At 40.3% G+C, this 23,878-nt stretch overlaps 1 protein-coding gene across 1 annotated transcript in view; it reads left to right on the top strand.

Annotated features, from left to right (window-relative positions):
- NEK1 (NIMA related kinase 1) overlaps nt 1–23,878 on the top strand; it is a 203,879-nt gene that overhangs the window by 127,269 nt on the left and 52,732 nt on the right. The window contains exons 22-25 of the mRNA XM_068552774.1: nt 9,825–9,956; nt 11,817–11,882; nt 11,966–12,194; nt 18,388–18,540. Coding sequence (XP_068408875.1) covers nt 9,825–9,956; nt 11,817–11,882; nt 11,966–12,194; nt 18,388–18,540 — 580 coding nt within the window. The remainder of the gene's footprint in view (nt 1–9,824; nt 9,957–11,816; nt 11,883–11,965; nt 12,195–18,387; nt 18,541–23,878) is intronic.

The following is a 23,878-nucleotide window of genomic DNA, read 5'->3' on the forward strand; positions in this document are numbered from 1 at the left end:
TGTTTGTTCTTTAATTCTTCTAGGTTTTTGTTCTTTAATTCTTCTAGGTCTTTGTTCAACATTTCTTGCATCTTCTTGATCTTTACCTCCATTCTTTTTCCGAGGTCCTGGGTCATCTTCATTATCATTATTCTGAATTCTTTTTCTGCAAGGTTGCCTGTCTCCACTTCATTTAGTTGTTTTTCTGGGGTTTTATCTTGTTCCTTTATCTGGTACATAGCCCTCTGCCTTTTCATCTTGTCTGTCTTTCTGTGAATGTAGTTTTTGTTCCACAGTCTGCAGGATTGTAGTTCTTTTTTCTTCTGCTCTCTGCCCTCTGGCATATTTCCCCATTTCTTTTCCTTTGTTTCAGACATAGCATGCATAGGGCGTGAGTATGAAATAATTGCTGTGCTAACTTATTGCCTCTTCTGCAAGAGAACGTTGTAGCAACCACATTTGTCAGAAGTAGAAATATCTCATCTTCATAGTCAGAGCTAGTAATTTGTCCTCTTAGCCGAATCCTTTCAAACTTACCTAATGTGGAAATGAGAGTGAGCCTACCTTTGGTGGACTCTGTATAGTGGAGTGGGGAATGGTCTGCTTTTGTTCTCTTGAGCCCAGGAAGCAGAAACATTTCGTCCTTTGCTGATTTGCATAGTGGGGCAGTTTCTATCAGGGTGAATCAGTATGAAACTGCCTGTGTATCCTTTTTAATCGGCTTTCCTTGGGTTCAGCCTGCTGCTGTCATCCTCGTGTTCAGCTGCAGGATCGCAGTTGCAAGCTTTAAGGGCCATCGCCCCCTCCTAGGTTATAGTTTAGTCTTTAATAATCCATTCTGGCCATCTGCATAGCACATGAAGGCGATTGTGAGAGTAAGGTAGCCATTAAATACAGTGAGGAGCTTATGCTTAGTGCACATTAGCCTTATTTTAAGAATGTGATCCATTATGCAGAACTGCACGGGGCCTCGGAGTATTTGATGACAGCAGCCTGCATGGCGACACCCTGGAGTCTTAGAGGTGGGTCAGTGCTCCGCATCCCTCCCCTCAGTGTGCATGCAGAGGCCCTCACTGTGCTGCCTGTATAGACACCTTGTATGGTTCCTCACACAAGGTGGAGCGAATGGCTGTGTCATCGTTCACGTTGTGGTTGGCACGTGGGACCATGGAATAGCACCTTAATCACTGGGAGATGTTTCCTCTTCTCCCAGTCACGTAGGCACCGCTCACGTTAGTGATTTAGAATGTTACGCTTCTAATGGCTCAAGTTAGTATATCTCAGAGAACACAAGCATGAGCTTTGTCATTATATTTCTTTCCCAAAATCTGCCCTTAGTGGGTTGAAACATAGCCCACAAGCATGTTTAAACGTGGTCTTGAGCACATCTTGTATGATGGTTTTCTAAAGCGCAGTTCCCCAAGCAGGCTTCCTTTCCATCGCTTGTTCCTCACTGTCCTGCCCGTTGGATGAGGTCGTGACCCCTGTCATCTAAGCTGTCACAGCCTGGTGCACAGTCTGCACACTTCTTCGCATCAATTCAGGCGGCATGTTGGTGAAAGTCTGCTCCTTGGTTAGGTCAGAGACTGTGTTTTGAATATGATGACTTCCTCTTTTATTGCATTTCACTCTTTGTTGTGTATTTCATGTCTGTCTTTGTCCCATTCTTTGGACACAGGCCTCTAAGCTTCCCCCAGGGTGGACACACTCCCCAACTTGGCTACCTCAGAATCTTCTATCCTTAGTCTTGCCATCTAATCTCATCCATCTAAATAGACACATCCTGAGGTCACTTTGGAATAATGCTCTCTGAGCCAAGTCTCACTGGATATTAACAGAGTTCCAGAGATCTCTGAAATATATGTTTGACATCAAAGGATTCAAGAACATCAGAGAGAATCAGGATTCCACTTATGCCGAGGAATCCTCTGATGATCTTCCTAGCATCAAGCTGACTTTCCCTAAGCAGCGGGAGCAGAGGGTACTCAGTTGGTGGAGGAGGGGAAGGGGAGCACCTCTGGAAGCACTGTTAGGTGTTATGTTCCAGCAAGTGTACTCTACAGACTGTGTCCAGTGGTGGTCTGGCTTTGAGCAGGTGCTCTGCGTTCTTATCATAAGACCTTTATTGCTGGGCAGCTGCACACGTGCACAGTAGCAATTCTGACTCCTCAGATGGCAGCTGGAGCCCGGCCTCTTCTGCCAGAGGCTGCCCTAGACCTCATACACCCACCAGTACACTTGCACGAGCAACCACATGCTTATAGTACAGCCCAGGAAAAGCTCCCTTAGAAGTCTTGGCTCTCTAAGCCATGTAAAACCAGTGTAAATTTTTTTAAATTTTAATGGTAGATCTGTCTTAGATAGTTCTAAAGTGCACACAAATGACAGATTTTATGGCTGTATTCCTGATAGATAATACTAGTTTCTAGTGCAGCACAACTTTGTATTTCCTCATGTGTCTTCACAAAGGTTTTTACGGTGGCAACGTTAATTAAACTGTGGCAGTGAGCCTGGCTTTTGAGGTCCAACAGGCAAGCAGCCCCCTTTTGTTTGGGAGAATTATTTCATTGTGTGCACTTTTGGAAAGACCGTCGAACAAGGTGCCCTGGCTTCTCCCAGCTGAGGGACAGGCCGGTGATCTAAGGTGGACCAGCTGGAGTCTCTCCAGGGTGTGAAGTGTGAGCGGGTAGGAAGTTGGAGTTGATTTAATCAAGCGAGAGAACCTGGTGAAGCCAGGAGTGAGCTTCTGCTGCCAGATCCATGCAGCTACCCCGGCTCCTGTTCTCTTCTCGTGGCGGGCTTCCCTTTGCTTTGTGATCCGCCTACAGCTCTCTTCTCTCTTCTCCCCCCTCCCCCCATCTCCTTCCTCCAGAGTTAGTTTCTGTTGCTTTCAGCCAAAGAACCTTAACAGATTGACTGTGTAACGTGCTCCGCATGGGACCTGGCAAATAGCAGCAGCAGTGAGTTCACCAGGAATTCTGTGGCTCATGCTGTGCCGAGTTGTGCACAGAGGACGCGTGCTGGAGCGGTGAGGACAGCGGCAGGCTGGGCGTCAGGAGACCTGGGTCTAGTCTCAGCTCTGCCAGATAATTAACCTGCTTGGGGGACTGCCTTAATGTTTGGGGGCCTTTATTGCCTCATCCCTCTCTAATGTTGTTGTGTCTCAATGTTGCCTCGAAAAATAACCTTCACAGTGTAAGTACTTAGGTCCAGTTTAATCTACAAGAGTGGATAAAAGTTATTTTACCAAGTAATTGTTTGAACAGGAAGTCTAATTTAGCACAAGCTAGATGTATTATAGGGCTTATATGTCTATACCTACTCTAACTCAGGAGTGGCTCACATGGTATTTCAGGCTGGGCTTAGCATTATTCCGCTCCCGGAAATGTTCATTAAAGGTTTGATTGTATGTTTGTTGATGCATTTTTTACCCAGTAAGACCACATATTTTTCATTGTATTCTCAAGAGTATCCTTTATCTAACAAACAGTAAAAATCACTGCCTTAATTATTCTGATTCTTCGGCATGTATACCCAATTTTATAAATTTTTCTTTTTGGCACACTTAATGGTAAAAATTGTAGTACTAAATAGGACTTTAGAATGGAGAATGATTTTCATGTGTGATGATAAGAGTTTTCCCACCCAAATAATAGTGTTGGTTTTCCCAGCCAGCGTATATGCTCATATTGTGAGTAAAACATATAAGGAAGATAGGTTCAGTTTTTTAAAACGGTAGCAATGTATTTAGTAATCTAAAATTCAGTGAAAAATAGAATTAGGGAAATTCAGAGACTATATTTTGAGTATGAGTTTCTTCTTAATTGCGTTGGACTCTTTCTTGTGTATTTCATTTGTGTTCTGTCTTTGTCGTGTTCTTTAGACCTGCCACATAGGCCTATAAAGCCTCCACCAGGGTGGACACACTTACCCTTCTGGCTACCTTGGCATGTTCTTATTCTTAGACATACTTACAAATGCATTATAGTAGTACTAGTTCAGAAAAAAAATTCAGATACAAACACTTTTATATTTTTGGTACTTCAGAGACAAGGTTTTGAGAAGTTAAATATGAATTTGCTAAAATTTGGCCAAGATGTATCTTTAGGCTACATAAAATTATGTGTGAAGTTGCTCTGTACTCAAAATATTAAATCAGGGCATTTAATAATATTTTTCTAATATACATTAAAATCTTACTAGTCATTCAGCATATAGAGATGAAATAGTATTTGTATTTATACTCCAAGAGTAGCTAAACTTATAATTCCATGTATTTATAAACCTGGCCTCAGTGTTTGGTGAAATTTTTAGTTTTGTCATTAGGTGGCATTGCTGGTTAATTTTTCAGCAAATAGTAAAACTGACAGATAAAATAGGAGGGGTTTTACAGTGATAATTAAAAATCTTTTGGGGAAATATAAGCAGTATGGGAAAGTCTTGAATTTATTAACCTGGTGATAAAATAGCTAGGGAAAAAAGTCTTCTAAAGCAATTTGTTTCTTAAAACTGACTTATGAAACTTTCAGGTCAATGTTTTATTCCTATTGCAATTTTTTTTTTTTAAACTTTGAATTTTGAAGAACTGTTAGAATGAAGTAGGTATTCTAGACATAACCAGGTGATCAATTTGTAACAAAATTGGGTTATTTGTTTTTTGTTTTGAAGTTTTATGGTTTTTTCTTCTATGAAACTTTGTTTTGTTTTCTTAATTTAATTAATTTTTGTGTTGTTTTACCATATTCAGTCATCTTTCTGAACTAAGGGCTCAATCTAATGTTTTCTCTTTTGACAAATTTAAAGATACATTATTATCTTCTATCTCAAGGTCTGGTTAATACTGAATAACATTAACGTTTCTGGCTAAAAATAATATATCCATGATGTTTACACAGAAGGCCCAAGTTCTCCTGTGCTAGTAAGTTACTGATGTGTGTTACCTTGGCTTATAAAGGTGTTGCCACGTCTCAGTAGTTACCCTGAATTACCCTTAATTTTTCAATAACTGAATTAGTTTTGTTATAAAGTATTTCTAAGAGTAAATTGGGTGTTCTGTTTGCTTTTTTGTTCTTTGGTTTAGATTTCATATATCTTTCTTTGCTTGTTTGTTATCTCAGGTTCTTTTGGTATGTTTAGCTTAGCTGACCCGGGCAGAGACTAGTACACGTTTGATTATAGAACGTAAGCATTTCCTGAAGGCTGCAGAGGATCCTTCTTATAAAGGTGCCAATGACTTTCTCACACAGTGGATCAGATATCTTAGAGGCTCTGTCTGTACCCGTCGTTAGCCATATGTATGGCAGCCAGACAGATGTTAATATACTACGGAGTAGAATTTCAGTAGTCATGTGTGAAACTTTTTCTTCATTAAAATGCCTTTTGTTGATTAAACGAAAAGATTTCCTTTCAAAGGTGAGTAGCGTGCAGAGAACTTAACAGAAATCTCCCATGTCGTAGCCCAGTCCTGCTGGACTGGATTTGATTGTCATTGGTCTCAGGCCCTGTTTAACTCATAGCACTTTATCAATAAGCAGATTTTTTTTTTCTGTTACTTTAGGTTTCTCTTAAGGTTGAGACTAATATAGGAATGTCTGTAATATATTTTACAACTTAAGACTTTAAGGTCAAAATAAAGGGTTTTCAATCCCTTTATATGTGACTTTTGCCATTAACTAAGGACAAATTTGCTAAGTATTCCATAGAGGTTTTTAAATTCTTCTTAGGTCACATATCTCCAGTTTCAGAGAGTTGTGCCAGTGCCTTGTTTAAATTGTATAAGAATTATGTGTGTGTGTGGATAAACATTAAAAAGAACTATAGATAAATGAAGTGCAATTAGCCAGAGCAGGGGTATATGGGTGAATTTTTTTTTCTTTTATTAAGAGTTTCCTTAATGTTATTATTCTAGGCAGCTGACCAGTAATTTTGGGAATGACTTTTGGGATAGTCTCTGTAAGCATCAATGAAAATTGTATCAGAGGCTGAGAAGGGAGGTTGGTGCTATTCTTACTTCAGTGAAATTGGTTAAATTCATATTATCACTCTTGTTTATTCATACAATTAAATTACTCTATTGATCACTTTTTTATCATAGATTTTTAAAAATTTGTAATGTAAGGTATTTGTCTTTCAGGTTTCTGCTTCCTATTGACTTCTATAAAACCTTTGCATACGGTGCTAACACTTTCACTTCTGATTCTGCACTGATGGGAGGGTTTTGCTCTGTGCTGTACTCTAGAGATCAGAAACTTGCTTTGTGTAAATGTCTTCATCTCATCAGGGACTGAAACCGGATTCTGAGTGTTTAAGGCAAATAACCCTATTTAATGGAAACTATATAAATGTTTGCTGAACTATAATATTTACTACTATTTATCAGGCACACAGCTGTGCGCTTTACACATTTAATCCAGTGAGTACCGCATTCCCAATTTAGAGAGATTTGAGGTCCAGAGAGGCTAAGAAACTCTGAGGGCAGGTGTGCCAGAGCTGTGGGCCCCTCCTGCCTGTGTGCACTCGCGGGGCTGTGTGCGGGGCTGCCCGACCTCACGCTCTTTCCCTGGTCTGGAGTTCCTTCCTCCCCAGAGCATTGAGCACGCATCTGCCCACTTTATTTCACTGCAGCATGCTGATTGATTCATGTGTTCCCTGTTCTCTTCTAGTTTATAATCCTTTCAGAGAAAACACTTTGTCATCATTTTGGTTTTTCCTCCTTTTTTTTTTTTTTTTTTGAAAATTGCTTACTGCAGTTAGTTCTGATCTATAATATATTGGGTTTTTTCCTAACTTGACTGAGCTGTAACCCTCAAATAATTCTCAAATTCTCCCATCAGTAATTACTGATTTAAATAAAATGGCAGAGTTTGCACACCCAGATTAATTTGTTTCCTTCAAAATAATCATCTAGGGAAGTAACATACTTGTCCTAAAAATGCTGCTATTTGATCAGAACCAATTGGAGTATGTTTATATTTCCTCAGAATTTATACTTTTTTGAATATACTCTATGGTAATAAGACAATCAAAGTTTTAAAACATTTCTATATAATTTTTCAGGGAGATAATACTCAGTTTTGTGAGCTCTAGATTTTTTTTTAAGTTATTTATAATAACATTAAATATCAGTATACTTCAACAGTGCTGAACTGTGGGATTAAAGCAATGTTTCCATCTTCCTCTTCTTTTTTTAATAAGGACTTTATTTTCTTTGGAGCATTTTCAGTTTCACCGCAGAATTGAAAGGACAGTGCAGAGATTTCCCATGTACCCCCTTGTCCCCCACATGCATACCCCATTATCAACATCCCCCACTAGATGTTACATTTGTTACAGTGGATGGACCTGCATGGACACACCCTCACCGAAAGTTCATAGCTTACAGTACGGTTCACTGTTGGTGTTGTGCCTTCTGTGGTTTGGACAAATGTGTGATGACATGTATGCATCATTATAGCATTATATATGGTGTCTTCAGGCCCTGCAAGCCCTCTGTGCTCTGCCTGCTCATCCCTCCCACCACCCCCACTCCCTCACCAGCCCCTGCGACCACTGATCTCTTTACCGTCTCTGTAGTTTTGCCTTTTTCAGAATGTCATATGGCTAGAAACTTAAAGGATGTAGCCTTTTCAGACTGACTTCTCTCGCTTAGGAATATGCATTTAGGGTTCCTCCTTGTGTTTGCATGGCTAGATACCTCATTTCTTTTTAGCACTGAATACTCTTCCATGTATGTACTGGTTTTTTAATCCATTCATCTTGGTTGCTTCCAAGTTTTGGCAGTTACAAATAAAACTTCTATAAACATCTGTGTGCAAGTTTCTGTGTAGACATAAGATTCCAGCTCATCTGAGTATATGCCAAGGAGCCCAATTGTGATTGTATGGTGTAAGAGTATATTTAGTTGTGTAAGAAACCACCAAACTGTCTTCCAGAGGGGCTGTGCCATTTTGCGTTCCCACCCATGCGGACTGAGAGTTCCTGTTGCTCCACATCGTTCAGCAGCATTTGTTGTTGTCACTGCTGTGGGTTTTAGCCACCATAGTAGGTGTGCAGTGGTGTTACCTTGTTTTAATTTGCAGTTCCCTAACGGCATACGATGGGGAACATCTTTTCATAGGCTTCATTGCTTTCTGTATCTTCTTTGGTGAGGTGTCTGTTCAGATCTTTTGCCCTTTTTTTTTTTAAATTTATTTTATTTATCTATGTTCGGCTGTGTTGGGTTTTTGTTACTATGCGTGGGCTTTCTCTAGTTGTGGCGAGCGGGGGCTACTCTTCGTTGCAGTGCACGGGCTTCTCATTGCGGTGGCTGCTCTTGTTGCCGAGCATGGGCTCTAGGCGCGCGGGCTTCAGTAGTTGTGGCACGTGGGCTCAGTAGTTGTTTGCTCATTTTTTAATTGAGTTGTTTTCATATTTTTGAGTTTTAAGAGTTTTTTGTGTATTTTGATTAACAGTCCTTTGTTTTTATTTCTTTTGTAAATATGTTCTCCCAGTCTGTGGCTTGTCTTCTCATTCTTTTGACAATGTCTTTCACAGAGCAGAAGTTTTTAATATTGATGAAACCAGCTTATTAATTCTCTTTCATGGTTGTGCCTTTGGTGTTGTATCTAAAAAGTCATTGCCAAACCCAGGGTCACCTGGATTTTCTCCTATGTTATATTCTAGGAGTTTTATACTTTTGAGTTTTACATGTAGGTCTGTAATCAATTGTGAGTTAATATTTGTGAAAGGTGTAAGTTTGTTTGTTTGTTTGCCTGTGGGTGTCCAGTTATTCCAGCACCATTTGTTGCCAAGAAGATTGTCCTTTCTCCATTGAATTGCCTTTGCTCCTTTGTTAAATGTTAGTTGACTCTATTTCTGGGCTCTCTGTTCTGTTCCATTGATTTGTTTGCTGTACTTTCATTAGTATCACACTATCTTGATTACTGTAGCTTCTAGTAAGTCTTGAAGTCAGGTAGTATCATTCCTCCAACTTAGTTCTTCTCCTTCAATAGTGTGTTAGCTATTTCCATCTCCGTTTGAGCAAAATAGATACTGGTGTAAAATGAAAGTACAGAAAACTAAATATTAGAATTGGATTACTATCTTACGCTTAGAAGATGCTCGATAAATATTGCATTTGAAATATTGGTATTTACTCAAAAGAAATTCTTGTTTACTGGTTTGAAGAAGAGATAGAAGTTGGGAGTGACTTGCTGCCATGTTCCTGTGAGCATACTGCGAAATGCCATTTCCTTATATTTACTGAAAGTTCAGAACATTATTTCACATTGTTTACAGAGTCTAAATGTCAAGATAAAAGCAAAAACATATATGAATATAACAAATGGTATCTTTAGTGAAGTAAACCTTATTTCCTGTACTTTTCAATTCTTTCTTTCTTATTTATGTTGACAATTTTATAATCAGGGCTCTCGTGTTGGGTGATTGATATTCAGACTTTAAGATTGTGCCAAACTTGTAGAATTTTCAGAAGCGTTTCTTTTTGAAGTATAAGATTAGTAAATAATCTTTTTTTCTTCTCGCCAAATTTTATAATGGGTTAAAATTCGAGTAAGAGGACTAATGTTTAATCTTTTGGAAGGCTGTTTGTGAAACACTGTTAATGCAATGGAAAGGAGTTATTTAGTACCACGTGGCGCATGATTAGGTTTACATGTGAGGCCGGAGATGCTTCTCTGTGTTCGCTGATCTTTCCCCAGCACCTAGCACATTGCCTTGCGCAACAAAACTTGAGGAATGAAAAAAACTCCTTGTGGTTAGAGTGTATAGACAGTGACCTTATATACACTGTTTTACCTCTTCATGCAAATATAAATTCCCCAATGTACTTACATTCTTTGTTACAGTTGGTGGCCAAAGGAATAAAGAACTCTGATGTGTCTCCACCTTCAGGACAGCAGGAAACAGGTGGCTCTCCATCAAAGCAACAGATGAGACCTGTTATTTCTGTGACTTCTGCTTTGAAAGAAGTGGGTATGGTAAGTTTCGTAAAATCTAGAACTCCTCAAAGTCAAAAGATTATTAAAAGGATTAAATTTAATGAAGTTACATTAATTCCTAATGTCCCATTAGGTTTTTCTAGGGGAAAAATTACTTCTTAAGATTTTCATGTGTGGTTTACTCTGAATATTGGAGCCTCACTGGTCTTAGGTTTTATATCTAAGACCACCTGGTAGGTAAGAATATATTGAAATGATTCTCTTTTTTACTTTAAAAGACTATTGGACAAAAAAATATATAGAAATGTATGAAAAACAATGCAGAAAACATTTTTATACCCTAGCACTCACAATTAGCAAGGGTTCACTTTTTAAAAAACTAATGTCTCTCTGCTACTTACTTAACTCTGGGAATAGTGTCCAGGACGTGTACATGTATTTACAACTTTTTGGCATAGCAAATGTTAGAGGACTCAGCATAATTGCCCTTAATTCATCAATTATTTCTTTAACCTTCTACTTTTGAATCTCTATCATGTCATATGGATAGTAAAACAGAGAACTGTGGGCAAGTAGAAAGTTTAAACTTGGAAGTATGTTTCGGGCATCTCTCTGAAATGTGAAAAACTCTGTTCTGAGGTTCAGGGAAAGGGGCTCATGGTGTGGAATTTCAGCCTAGAGCTCCATAGGCAGAGGGAGGAGTCCTGAGTCATATTACACATTACCCTGATTCTGTCCTTTCCTGGTCATTGAAGTCTGTGCCTTTTATTTGTTGAATTTCACTAAGTTTTTGCAGACAGCACTGACGTTATTGGCACACCAGTCTTTTACAGCCTTTGTGTTTATCTTGAAAATAAGATTGAGTGGGAAATACCAGCCTTGGTCACCCTCAAGGACTTGATATAGGAAGCCACTGTTGCTCAAGCAGGTGTAGTCTCTCTTCTCTCTGGTAACGAGCGTGTGCTGCGTTGTTCACTCCAACTTCAGATGCCCCTGTGCGGGCCCTTCCCGGTCCCCAGTCTCACATCCCACGTAGCTGCTCACCTCTCTGGTCGTAGCGACTGCTAATGCCTGCCACTTTACTGGGTAAAATGCTCTTTGTCTGTTTTACATGTATTACTTTAAAACTGACTACTATTTAATAATATTTGAGGTAATCCATGTAACTAAATGGTTTTTCTTTATGTGTCTTCTTGCTAAATATCACTTCCTGAAAACTTTGAGAACCGCTTTTCCTTGCCCTGAGTCTTCCAGATACCTTTGCTTTCGCAGTTTTCATAACTACTAATTTCTTCTTTTCATATATTTACAAATTCTAGATCGTCTAGATTACTCTGATTATACTAATCAAAAAACAAAATTTATTTTATCTTTAGTACCAAGGACTCAGAACTCTTTATTTTTACTCTTTGCTTAGGGAGAAAAGCCAGTTCTCAATTATGTTTAGTAAGTAGTATGGCTTAATAAGAATATATGTACCTGAAACATAAAGACAGCTTCAAAATAACACAGCCTGTCTTGAATTATTCATCCATCAAAACTTCCCTAGCTCTGAGTATATGAATTAATTTTTAAAATTTCTACAGTAAATGTAAAATTACCAAGAATCAGGTGCCAAAGAGGAAGAGAATATAGTTAAGTATGTGATCAAACAATCCAAAAATATGACAAATAATTGAGAACTGGCTCTTCTAGTATATATTACATCTATTAAATGATAATATGTAACTATTTCTCATTGCTGATAATGAAGAAAGCTGTGTTAACATTTTACAGGAATAAAAAAATTCACAAGGAGCATGAAATGTTAATGAAAACAAAAAGTAAAAATATCAAAAATTTTAAGGTGGACTTTTAAAATAACATTATTTCTTACTCTGTAACTATCTGTGTTTAAAGGACAGAAGTTTGACTGATGCCCAAGAAACCTCAGAAGAAATGCAGAAGACTAACAGTGCTATTTCGGTAGGTACAATTTTCAAATTTTCTCTCTCAATCATTTTACTTAATCGTATACCTATTAAAATACAACATTTTAACTGTTTCAGAGTAAGCGCGAAATACTACGTAGATTAAATCAAAATCTTAAAGCTCAAGAAGATGAAAACGGAAAGCAGAGTCACTCTGAAACCGGTGCAGTAATTGTTCATGAAGACGCCAAAGAGCAGGAAAAAGAAAAATCGGTTTCGTCGGATCGCAAGAAATGGGAGGCTGGAGGCCACCTGGTGATTCCCATGGATGAACTGGCACCGGACGCGTCCTTCTCTGTGACTGAAAGTGCGTATGAGCGCACTCGTGTCCTGCCTGGTGCGGCCTGGCGCGCTTAGAGGGGCTGAGAGAGGCTGGAAGGGTTTCTGTAATAGGTGAAACGTGGCGAAGACGATTCAGCTTTCACATGGCAAGGGTTTTTCACAACAGTCTGTAGCGTGAGAGCGGGAACTAGCGGCGCACATTTAAATTGTGTTACTGCACTTTAGGCCTTTCTCCCACGTTAGAGTCACCTATTAGCAGGGGTAGTTCTTGGTGAGAATCAGAGTAGTGAACTTCAGCAAAGACTCAGAAGGGCCCGTCGGCATTGAGCAGGGGTGTCGAGAGGGTCTCACGCAGTGATCCCTTTGCTCAGCGATGATTCCTGAGCCGCTGCCCGTTTCTCGCATGGTTCCTGGCTCTGGAGGTGCAGCAGGGAACCAACAGACACACATGCTCGCAGGAGGCTCACTTTCTAAAGGGCCGGTCTGCCCATCAGCTAAGTAAGTACAGTTCTACGTGAGTTTTCTGATGGACCGCTTTGGTAGAATTCTTTCTGGTGTTGGAGAAGAGTCCACAGGCTCCACAGCAAGCAGTTCTGTGTTGAGTCCCACTACCTGCCACACACACTGCTGAGCAGTGAGGACACCACAGTGGTTGAGACAGAGCCCCTCCCTGAGAGCAGAGTGCGAGTCAGGGCATTGGTCAGTCGCCAGGAGGTGGTTTCCGGATGGCGTGGCGTGCTGAGGGGTGAGACGCGTGAGCTGCCCTGAGCCCAGGACGTGGGGGAGAGCCTGGGACCCTGGGGAGCCGATGCAGCTAGCGCGGACGCGAAGGTGAGAATCCCCGAATCCTCCGGGGAGGGAGGGGTGAGCGGGCCCAGAGCACGGAGAAGCCGCAGCTGGAGCGGACCATGCCTGCAGCAGGCTCTGTCCGCGGCCAGGTAGGAAATAGCTTAGGCTTCGCAGGCCGCAGGGACTGTGCTGCCACTTCTCCACTCTGACACCGCTGCGCAGGAGCAGCAGCAGGCACTGTGCAAAGGTACTCGTGGGGCCGTGTTTCCAGTACGGTGTTTTTTTCTAGGGACACTGACATTGTAATTTCATAAAATTGTCTTTATATCTTCTTTCTTCTCTCCAACTTTCTCTTTCTCCTTTGCTGTCTACAGTGCTCATGATTGCTTCCTGGGGCGTTTTTTGTAACAACTGCTTTAAAATTCTTGTTAGATCATTCTCGCATGTGTGTTACATTGCTGTCGGCAGCTAGTAGCCACCTCCCGAGAGAGTTAAGGTTTTCCTGGTTCTTCTTATGCTGAGTAATTTTGACTTATGCCCTAGACATTCTGAACATTCTCTTGCAAGGCTCCGGTCTTGTTTACATCTGATGGAGAACATTGATAGTTTTGCAGTCGGCCCAGTTAGCGTCAGGGCCTGAGCTCCCACCTGCCTTCTGTGGCCTGTGCTCTCCGTGTCGGCTCGTGTTTCAGAGTCTGGCAGTGCTGCTTGACCTGTCCGGCTGTGTACCACGTGGCGGCTGGTCTGGGACCTGGGTGGTCCTCGGTTCGCTGGCTCAGTTTTCAGTCTTTGATACGCAGCACAGGATCAGATCCACGTGTGCACAGGAGGTGAGCGCAGGTAATAGCAGGCAACTTCAGGGGGTTGCCTTCTGGAGCTCCTTTGTCTGCACTGTCTCCCTGGTGTTTTCTGTCTCTGGTCCTCTGGTCAGAAAGCTGAGGCTCTGGTTACCTCACTCTGCCCTGTGCTTGGAGCAGGGTGGCCAAGAGCCGGAGGAAACAGCCCCGCCGTCTGGGCACCACGTCTCCACCAAACAGGAAAGAAGCGTCCTCTCCCCAGCTTTACGGGCTCTGGGTTCTGATTACCCGTGGCGGCGCGTGGGGGCTGGAAAGGAGGCAGCGGAGGGAGGAGAGAGAGATCCTCATCCTCTCCCTCTCTCCAGGCATCAGGGTTCCCCGGCCCGGCCCTTGAGACAGAGTGGAAGGCCCCTCCTCGAGCTTCCTCTGTCCGCAGCCCAGTGCCCTCCCGTGGGTTCCTGACTGGGGAAAACGGGAGGGGGACGGAGTGTACCGCCTGCTGGGGGTGCTTTGAGTTCCTGTCTTCTTCGCTCACCCGGCTGCTGGCTGCTGCTCGGCGTCCTCATGCAGCTGCTCCTGCGCGGGTCCTGGTCCTTAGAGCTGTGTCAGTGGGGGGCACGGCTGACGCGCGCTTATTCCTCCACCTTCCCAGGAGTCGGAACTCTCGTCATCCTTTAGACATCTAAACACTACGAAAAAAAGCGTTTATTGTACTTATCCATGTAGTTACCATTTCTGCTGTTCTTAATTTCTTTGTTTAGATTTATGTATCCATGGTATCATCTTCCTTCTTTTAACATTTCTTGCAATGTAGGTGATAGATTCTTTCAACTTTTGTATATTGAAGAGGATTTTTACTTAATTTTATACCTTATTTTTAAATTAATAGAGTTAATTATATAATTTTATAAGGTATAATTTAAATTTTTTTAAATTTAAAAATTGTATACCTTAATTTTTAAAAGCTGTCTTCTCTGGGTATAGAGTTCTAGGTTGGCAGTGTCATCTTTGAGTGCTTTAACGATGTTGCTCTGTCGTCCTTTTACTCGCGTTGTTCCCGACAAGAAATCAGATTTACCTTTGTTCCTCTCTCCATAACATGCTGTTGTCCTCTGACTGCTTTTAAGACTTGTGTTTATCACTGGTTTTGAGCAGTTTGACTGTGAAGTGCCTTACCATAGTTTTCTTCATGTTTCTTTTCCTTGGGGTTCACTGAGCATCTTGGGTCTGTGGTTTATCATTTTCATCAGATTGGAAACGTCTTTTCCAATATTTCTTCAGGTATTTTCCTGTGCTGCCTCCCCGTCCTCTCGGGGCTGCAACCTCACGTGTATCAAGTTGTCCCATAGTTCACTGATGTGCTTTTCATTGTTTAAGATTCTCTTTTTTCCTGTGCCTTTCATTCTGGATAGTTTCAGATTCACTTATTTTTTTCTGCATTGCCTAATCTAGTGTTAATCCCATCCAATGTATTTTTCATCTCAGATATTGTGTGTTTCATCTCTAGAAGTTCGATTTGGGTTTAAGTATCTGCCATGTCTGTACTTAACGTTTTGATCATATGGAATACAGTTATAAAAACTTTATTAGTGTGCTTGTGTGAGAATACTAATGTCTGTCTCCATTCTGAGTCCATTTTCATTGGTTAATTTTCCTCCTTATTATGGGTCATATTCTTCTGCTTCTTTGCATGATTGGCAATTTTTGATTGGATGCCAGACATTGTGAATTTTACCTGGATGGGTGCTAGGTTTTTTTGTGTTTCTGTAATTATTCTGGAGCTTTGTTCTGGAATGCAGTTAAGTTAGTTGGGCTCAGTTTGATTCGTTTATGTCTGTTTTTAAGATTTGTTAAGTGAGATCAGGGCCACATTTAACTAGAGTGCAGATTCTTCCTAGCACAGAGGGAAAGCCCTTCTGAGTGTCCAGTTCACCACGAATTATGATATTTTCCAGTCTGGCTGTGGGAAACAAGCGGTGTTTCACGTCCTGTATTCCCTGTAGTCTCTCGCGTGGTTCTTTTCCTACCTGAGGTCATTTCTTCACACATTTGCTCCCTTCAGTGGTCTGCTGAATACTCAAGGCTACCTTGTGGAAGTCTCTGGACTTCTCTTTCTTCTGCTTTAGTCTCCCAAGGGTCGGTCCTAGCTCTGTCGCCAGAACTCAGGGAATCTGCTGGGCTCTGCCTGGGTCCCCCTCCTGAGCTGCAGCTGGAAACTCCCAAGGCAGCAGGAGGGGCCGTCACAGGAGTTGTCTTGTTTGTTTCTCTTCTCCCAGGATCCATGTTCTTACCTCTTATCTTACTTCTTGTCCAGTGTCTTGAGACTGATGTTTTATATATTTTGTCCAGTTGTTTTGGTTATCCAGGCAATAGCATAACTCTGGTCACCCTGTTCTATCTTACTGAGAGTGGACGTGCTTGAGACCAGTTTTTAGAGGCTGTTGCACTCATCTAGACAAAAACTGAAGACCTTAACTGAGAGATAATAAAATCAGACATATGTAAGAGATTCTCGAGGACAGACTTGTAAGGGCTTCAAGGGAAACTCTTCTACAAGTTTGTCAGGGCAAGAACTTTGAAAAGCAGATGAGGAAGCATCAGAGTTAGGAAAACTGAGAGTGTGGTATGGATTTACAAGAAAAAGAGACAGCAAGACGAGGGCTAGAATATCTGCACTGAGTTTGTCGGTAGAGGCATGGTGACCTTGATGAAAGCAGCGTCGCTAGAAGGCTGGGGGCAGAAATAGAATCCAGGGATTAAGAAGCGCATGGCAGCTGAGGAAGGAGCCTCTTCCAGAAGCTAAGCTGTGAGGAGAAGAGAGATGAGGGTGGTGCCGGGTGGTGGAACCTTACGGAAAAGAGCTTTGAGGATAAAAGTGCATCCCCACACCCATTTTAGTACTTGCCTGACCTCTGTCGCGGTGCACATGGGAACCCAGCGTCCCTTCCGGTGCCTGCGCTGGCGCCCCGTGGCCCCACTGCCTCTCGCTCTGCCCCTTCTGCCTTCGTGAGGCTCTCTTCCCACCGCTGGCGCCCAGCCGCTCTTTCTACTTCATGGCCCTCCTCCCCTCTCCTCTTTCCCAAGCCCTTTGCACGGCGGGCTCCTTTTCTTCATTCGGACCCTGTTGTTCCACTGCCCCCATTTCTGAAGCCCTCCTTGTAGCAGAGCTCTTCACAGTATTGTCTGTGTACAGCCGGCTGCTGGCTCTGCACCTTCCCCCCACCCGCTTCACCCCGTTTCCCACCCTCCCCCTTTAGATTGCTTTGGCACCTTTATCCGACACCACGTGGCTGTAAGCTTTGGGTCGGTTCTGGGTTCTTTACCCTTCTTAACTATCCTTTTAAAAATTGTTCCTTATTGGTAATCATTTTCCCTGAACAAAACTGAAATTACCAGCTAATCTGCAGATATTTACTTTCATGGACTAGTACACAAAAATTTGTATTAACATGTATTTGGTCACCTTTGAAAGTTTATATGACTTACACTCCATAATAATATCCTGTCTGTTACTGCTAGGTGCCTATATGCTTCATGTATTATTATCAAATGTTCTAAAGACTCAAACTTCAGTAGGTCCTTTTCTGGTTTTTGCTTTGCTAAATTTTAGTAAAAAGGTTTACCCCAAATTATTATTGTCAAAAAGGAAGTGTCAGTTGTCTACTTACGATAAATAAGGTAAAACAAATTTTCTTAGAAATACTTTTCTCTACTTTTAATCCATATGCACATTTATCTTAAGATTTTTTTTTCTATTCTCTTCAGTGAAATTTACAGAAGCAAAATATTAATTTATAGTTTATCTATTTTTGTACTACCCCAAATTATTCTTAATTATCTTAGGTTTAAAATAATTTTTTTTCTCAAATAAAAATTTTACAGAAACATAATTTATGTTTTTTCCGTTTTTATATTCCCTAAAACTAGAGTTTAATTCATAAGTGTTTTAAAAGGCAACTTTAGATATATTTATTAGTAGTAGTATTAGTTGCTTTTGTTTTTCTCTATCATTTATTATTCATTCCCTGAAAGTCCTTTTTTTGGGTTTGGTTTTGTTTTTTTATGTTGATGACTATTTATTATTTTTTTAATTTAATTTTTATTTTATATTGGAATATAGTTGATTTACAATGTTCTGTTAGTTTCAGGTGTACAGCAAAGTGAATCAGTTGTACATATACGTATATCCACTTTTTTAAAGATTCTTTTCCTATATGGGTCTTTACAGAGTATTGAGTAGAGTTCCCTGTGCTGTACAGTCGGCCCTTGTTGTTTATCTGTTTCATATATAGTAGTGTGTATATGTTAATCCCAAACTACTAATTTATCCCTCCCCCCCCCCCCAACCTTTCCCCTTTGGTAACCATAAGTTTGTTTTTGAAGTCTGTAAGTCTTTCTGTTTTGTAAATAAGTTCATTTGTACCATTGTTTTAGGTTCCACATGTAAGTGATATCATATGATATTTGTCTTTCTCTATCTGACTTCACTTAGTTTGATAATCTGTAGGTCCATTTTTAAGCACCATCGTTATATTCTCTTTGTGATGTAACCTTTTTTTCCTGTGAAGCACTCAGTTGGATAGAAGATCTTAAATCTGCCTTAAGAAATTTTTTTATATCTTTTTCTTCTAGAACATACAGTGGGAGAGGTTATTAAATTAGATCCTGGTGGATCTCCAAGAAAAGTCTGGGGAAGAAGTCCTACAGATTCTGTTCTAAAGATACTTGGAGAAGCTGAACTACAACTTCAGACAGAACTCTTGGAAAACACAACTATTAGAAGTGGTAAGCAGAGAAACTAGTTGTTTTTCTATACTACAAATAATATTAAAAATGGAATTGTATTTTTAAAGATGTGTCTATTTTAAATGAATTGTTTGTAATAGACTACCTTTTGTTATAATAATTTTCTAGTTAGCTGGAGAATGGTTGCATTTTCTGGGGAGTTGTCTCAAACGGTAGTCTTGAGTTTCGATCTGAAGTAACCTGGGTGGGATCTAAAAATAAAGGAAGAGGAAATGTATATGGGAGAGGGGGAGCCGGAAAAATAGAGCCGTCAGAATGCTGTTTCACGTGAAGAAAGATGGAGTAGCAGTGCGTTGAGATGAGTGGTGTATGTTTAATGGGGATTCAGGAGTCGAGTGGACTGAAGGACTGAAAGATCTTGTCGTAGGCACGGCAGGCGTTGTCCTAGGCCTGGGAGGATGCGTTGGTGTGAGGCAAGAGGAACGCGCTTGTGGTCCACGAGTGCGATGGGTCTCAGTGTTACAGCTGCGCCAAGAGGGGAGTGCTCCTGTTATCAAACAGGTGTTTTAGGAGTTCACAGCTTACTCAAACCAAGAGGGAGTCGAAGACGGATTTTCTTTTTTGGAAGTTGTGTCAAGGCTTGAATGTGTGTGTGTGTGTCACTTTTCTGTGGGTTCATGCTCGCTCCCACCCTCTCTTTCTTTTTATCTGCCTCTCCTTAAAGCTTAGAGTGAAACTTATATCCAAAACTGACACAAGAATAAGCTGGGAGGTGAAGCTACTCACATTATGTAAAAAGGAATTAGCCAGATGCTGACAATTAGCTATGGAAATGAACCTACGTACTTATTACAGAAGTAGCAAAAGTAGGTTGTTCTTTCCTTATTAAGAGTGAACCTCCCAGCCGCTAATCATTATAGCATTTCTTTAATATTAAAGGGAAAAAAAACAATTTGAACAAAGTGTATAAAATCATTTGTTTGAAAAAAGGGCAAGTACATGAGTGTGTATATTTGTAATCAGTTTGTTCACACTCTTGGGTCTGGAAGTTGTGCAGTTGATGCCAAATAACAATCACAACCAAAAATACAATACTAGTAACAAATTCCTACACCTCAGTCTGAGCCTGTTCTCAAATGCCCCAGGCATTATTTAGAAAGAAGTGCCTCCAGGCTAAAGCATTTCAAAAATAATAAAAATTTCAGATTATTTGGTAGTCTAAAAGTCCTAAATATGTTCATTCCCATTAGAACTATTACATTTAAATTCAGATTCCTCTTATGTAAAATTTTTATTGCTTAAATAAATGTAATAATGGTCTATGATAAGAGTTAGGCAGTGTGAAAGCAGGACTCTCCTTCTCCATACAAATAGTCCATCTACATAGAATTGGAACTGAAATTTTTTTTTATGATTTGTCTTTTTAAAAATCATATTTACCAACTGTTGAATACTTATTAGCTGTGCTTACTTTTATGTGTTTGGTGGTAAAGCTACAAAGAGTAAAAGATGGTCGTTGCTCTCAGAAGGCAGACACAAATGAAAACAGATAAAGGGTAATATTGCATGAAAAGGGCAAGATTAGAAGTACCCACAAAGTTAAGAGGTAGTGCAGAGATGTTTATGTAATTGACTTTATCTGTGATAGTGGAAGGCTTCCAGGCGCTGTCATCTGCTGTTTTTAAAAATTTTCTTCTAACTACATTTAATTACAAGAATATGCTCTGTGCTGAGATTTTAAGACAAAGAAGTTACAGTTGTTGGCGTCACGGAGATCACGTGTGGCAGAGTGTGTGGCAGAGGTGTCGCCTGTGAGACGGTGTGGGCCCACAGCCGAGGAGGCTCTGGGTTACCAGTACTGTCCCGTGTCACTGATGCTGCTAGGCTTTTTGCGTCAGGGAAAGCCACAGAGAGAGCAGGTGCTTTTGAGCTGGGCCAAAGATACAAAAGAGCCCACTGGGTAGTTAGGGGAGAGGACGAAATTCTAGGCAATTTGCAAAGACGCAAAGGTTTCGTTAACATGTGTGAGAGCATCTTCATGTCGTGGAAAGAAAGTTCTGGTTTCATCACTTGCCAGCAACCATGGGGCAAATTCCTCTGACTTTGACTTCCAGGTGCTTGGTGTGTAGAATGGAAACACTGTCATTCAGGACTGTTTTGTGGATTAAATGACAAACAGGATGGACTTGTGTTGTCCTTAGTCTTCCAATCCTTATGTCACTGTCTCTTTCATCATTTTGATTGTTGAAGCTCTTTTGTGATAGATTCCTTCGGAGGAGCTCATGTGAACAATGCAGCCAAAGATTTTGCATGTTCATAAGTTTGTGTGAAGACTTTCTTCTTGAAGGTAGGTTTGGCTAAATATAAATCCTTGACTTACATTTCCTTTCCTTGAATGTCTTTAATGGATAACACTGTTGTATTGTGACTTAAGGCATAGCTGTCAGGAAGTCTGGTGACAATCTTACTTTCTTTTCCTTTTAAATGGCTTGGTCTTTTTGTTTGGATACTCAAAGGATATCTTTTTCCTTAAAATCCAATTTCTTAAAATATATTTTGTTGTTGGTTTTTTGTTTTTGTTTTAGTACATGGTTGGTTTGTTTGTTTCTTTTCATAGACTTTTGTTTTAGAGTATTTTTGGGTTCACAGCAAAATTCAGCAGCAAGTACAGAGAGTTCCCGTATACCCCCTTCTTCCACACATGCAGAGCCTCTCTAACCATCACTCCCCACCAAGAGTGGTGCATGTGTTAACAGTCGATGAATCAACATTGACAGATTATTATCACCCCAATCCATAGTGTACCTTAGGGGTTTAGTCTTGCTGTTGTACTTTCTGTGGAGTTTGACAAATATTTACTGACCTTTATCCACCATTTTAGTATCATACAGAATAGTTTCCTGCCCTAAAAAACCCCTGTGTTCTACCTGACTATCTCTTCCTTCTCCCAAACTCCTAGCAACCATTGATCATTATACTGTCTCTGTAGTTCTGCCTTTTCCAGAATGTCATATGGTTGGAATCACACAGTGTGTAGCCTTTTCAGACTGACTTCTGTCACTTAGCAATATGCATTTAAGTTTTCTCCATGCCTTTTCCTGGCTTGATAGCTCATTTCTTTTTAGTGCTGAATAATATTCCATTGTATAGATATACCACAGTTTGTCAATAAAGGTTATTTGATAGGTTGTTCACCTATTGAAGAATATCTTGGTTGCTTCCAGGTTTTGGCAATTATGATTAAAACTGCTGTAAACATCTGTGTTCAGGTTTCTGTGTAGACATAAGATTCCACCTCATCTGAGTATATGCCAAGGAGCCCAATTGTGATTGTATGGTGTAAGAGAATATTTAGTTGTGTAAGAAACCACCAAACTGTCTTCCAAAGTGGCGGTGCCATCTTGCGTTCCCACCCATGTGGACTGAGAGTTCCTGTTGCTCCACATCGTTCAGCAGCATTTGTTGTTGTCACTGCTGTGGGTTTTAGCCACCATAGTAGGTGTGCAGTGGTGTTACCTTGTTTTAATTTGCAGTTCCCTAACGGCATACGATGGGCAACATCTTTTCATAGGCTTCATTGCCTTCTGTATCTTCTTTGGTGAGGTGTCTGTTCAGATCTTTGGCGCATTTTTTAATTGGGTTTGTTTTTGTTTTGGTTTGGTTTTTTTCATTCTTTTTGGTAACTGTGTAAGGTGATGGATTTTTTTAATATAAATTTATTTATGTACTTATTTATTTTTGGCTGCGTTGGGTCTTTGTTGCTGCACTCAGGCTTTCTCTAATTGCAGCGAGTGGGGGCTGCTCTTCGTTGCAGTGGGTGGGCTTCTTATTGCAGTGGCTTCTCTTGTTGCGGAGCTCCGGCTCTAGGCATGTGGGCTTCAGTAGCTGTGGCTTGTGGGCTCCAGAGCGCAGGCTCAGCAGTTGTGGCGCATGGGCTTAGTTACTCCGTGGCATGTGGGATCCTCCTGGACCAGGGCTCAAACCCGTGTCCCCTGTGCTTGCAGGTGGATTCCCAACCACTGCGCCACCAACGAAGTCCTGGGTTGTTTTCTTATTTTTGTTCTGAGAGTTTTTTGTGTATTTTGGTTAACAGTCCTTTGTTTTTATTTCATTTGTAAATATGTTCTCCCAGTCTGTGGCTTGTCTTCTCATTCTTTTGACAATGTCTTTCACAGAGCAAAAGTTTTTTAAGATTAAATGAAATTAGCTTATTAAATGTCTTTCATGGATTGTGCCTTGGTATTGTATCTAAAAAGTCATTGCCAAACCCAAGGTCACCTGGATTTTCTCCTATGTTATCTTCCAGGAGTTTTATAGTTTTGAGTTTTACATTTAGGTCTGTAATCAATTGTGAGTTAATATTTGTGAAGAGTGTAAAGTTGTTTATTTGCCTGTGGATGTCCAGTTGTTCCAGCACCATTTGTTGCTAAGAAGACTGTCCTTTTTCCATTGAATTGCCTTTGCTCCTTTGTTAAATGTTAGTTGACTATATTTCTGGGCTCTCTCTGCTTGTTCCATTGATTTGTTTGCTGTTCTTTCATTAGTATCACACTATCTTGATTACTGTAGCTTTTAGTAAGTCTTGAAGTTGGGTAGTGTTATTTCTCCAGCTTTGTTTTTCTCCTTCAATGCTGTGTTGACTAATCTGGATCTTTGCATCTTTATGTAAACTTCAGAATCAGTTTGTCGATATCCACATAATAACTTGCTGGGATTTTAATTAGAATTGCATTGAATCCATATATCAAGTTGGGAAGAACTGACATCTTGACAGTATTGAGTCTTCCTATCCATGAACATGGAATATCTCTTCATTTGCTTAGTTATTCTTTGATCTTTTTCATTAGAGTTTTGTAGTTTTCTTCATCATGGTATATTTTTTAATATGTAGTTTCCAGTCTTTTTTAGGAAAGTATTCTTGAATTATAGTTTTTTGAGTTCTTTGTTCTGTTCCTTAAGTATACTTCAGGGACTTCTGGTATATTTTGGATCTTTTTTGCTTATCACTTTCTCTTGAATCCTTTTTGTCAATTTTTTTCTTTAATTAAAATTTTTTTCTCCTATTTACCTTCCATATCTCTGAAGACATTGTGTGTTTTGCTTATATGATCTTGTTTTTTCTAGAATCTTTATTTTTCAGATTTTTTTTTCCTTCTTTTCTAATCTTTCCTGAGCTCTATCAACTGCCTCATTTCTGATTCTTTTCTCACTGTAATTGTATTATATTGTAATTTATATTTTTATGTTGTTCTCTTATATCTTCTACCATGTTCCTAGTTTTTCTATTTGATTTTTAAGTAGTAGGTTATAATTTGAATTTGTTTCATGGATTTTTATTATCTCTGGCCCACAGAGGACACTTGGCGTTGTCTGGAGA

This window comes from Eschrichtius robustus, chromosome 10 (genome assembly GCF_028021215.1).
Source record: "Eschrichtius robustus isolate mEscRob2 chromosome 10, mEscRob2.pri, whole genome shotgun sequence".
NCBI lineage: Eukaryota > Metazoa > Chordata > Mammalia > Artiodactyla > Eschrichtiidae > Eschrichtius > Eschrichtius robustus.